Here is a 1,142-nt window from a genome sequence, read left to right as displayed (position 1 = left end):
TTTGGACATTTGGTCTTTGTTTGCTTCTCTTAAGAGAATAAAATGCAGTTTTTGAACAAAGGATCTCCTTCTGCAATATCTCCCGTGTCGTCAAAATGGCATTCATGATCTGTAATATTGCCCAACATGTTACTGGAACTTCTGAGATCCAAAGTGTTTGTAACAGGAATCTTGACTGTATCACTGAGGCTGGCTATTTTAAGAGACAAGATAAAGAATAATTTTCTTTCTGTACAGCATAGCTCTTCCTCTGTTTTGAAGGCTAGATCAGAAAAGGGGAACTCCTGAAGCCACAGCCACCCAACTGCTATGATAAAGACTCAGCAGCTTCATTAACACACGGAACAAGGATGAAGTAAACAAAATTCCAAAGGCTGGGAGGACCTGGCTATTAAGCACCCTTCCCTCTCTGTTCTACATAGACACTAGAAGGCTTGTCAGGAGACCAGGGAAAAGAATCATTAAATCTCTTACTTACCATTTTTATTGGAACGAGTCAATGTGCCTGGCACACAGGGTCTTTGAGATGTTGCAGCTAGGACAGTGAATGTGCAAGTCAGCTTTGCAAAGTGTACTTCCTTTTCTGAACTGTGTGGTCTGTCAAGCTTTCACACATTGATATGTACGGCTGTATTTGCATATTTATCTCAGCCCTCCAAGCATTTGTATAATTGGGCAGGTTTATCTTGTTACTACACTTCAATAATTTGTATGAGAACAGGTAAAGGTGAAACTTTGAAGTCTGAAATATGGACACAAATTTTTTAAAAGTGCCTGAAGAGTAAGTTCTGTGTACGTTATTAACCTATGTTACATAAAATCTTTCTCTTTGGAAATATATATGTATGTGTGTGTATGTATGTCTGTCTCTTTCCATCTGTCTGTCTATCTATGAAGGATCCACACAAAATTGTTAATAGTATTTGACTTGGGTAAAGATATTGTAACAAATGGTTTTTATTTTGTAGTTTTCTGAGTTTTTCAAGATTTTTATTTTGAATATATAATGCTTATGTAAAAACAGAACTATAATCTTAAAAAGAATAAAGAGATCAGCAACTCCAAATACATTTAAACCCATATTGTCAATATTTAAATAGTAGAAATACTCATCAACTTATAGGATGTCATTCATTTCATTT

At 35.6% G+C, this 1,142-nt stretch overlaps 1 protein-coding gene across 2 annotated transcripts in view; it reads right to left on the bottom strand.

Moving 5' to 3' along the window:
* FYB1 (FYN binding protein 1) overlaps positions 1-586 on the bottom strand; it is a 180,748-nt gene extending 180,162 nt beyond the window's left edge. For both annotated transcript variants that reach the window (XM_027774868.1, XM_027774872.1), the window contains exon 1: positions 479-586. In XM_027774868.1, coding sequence (XP_027630669.1) covers positions 479-481 — 3 coding nt within the window. In that variant the 5' untranslated portion in view covers positions 482-586. The remainder of the gene's footprint in view (positions 1-478) is intronic.
* Positions 587-1,142: the final 556 nt, after the last annotated feature.

The sequence above is a fragment of the Tupaia chinensis genome, unplaced genomic scaffold (assembly GCF_000334495.1).
Source record: "Tupaia chinensis unplaced genomic scaffold, TupChi_1.0 Scaffold000489_1, whole genome shotgun sequence".
Taxonomy (NCBI): domain Eukaryota; kingdom Metazoa; phylum Chordata; class Mammalia; order Scandentia; family Tupaiidae; genus Tupaia; species Tupaia belangeri.
Note: the sequence above shows the minus strand (reverse complement) of the source record. Positions and strands in the feature narration are given on the sequence as shown.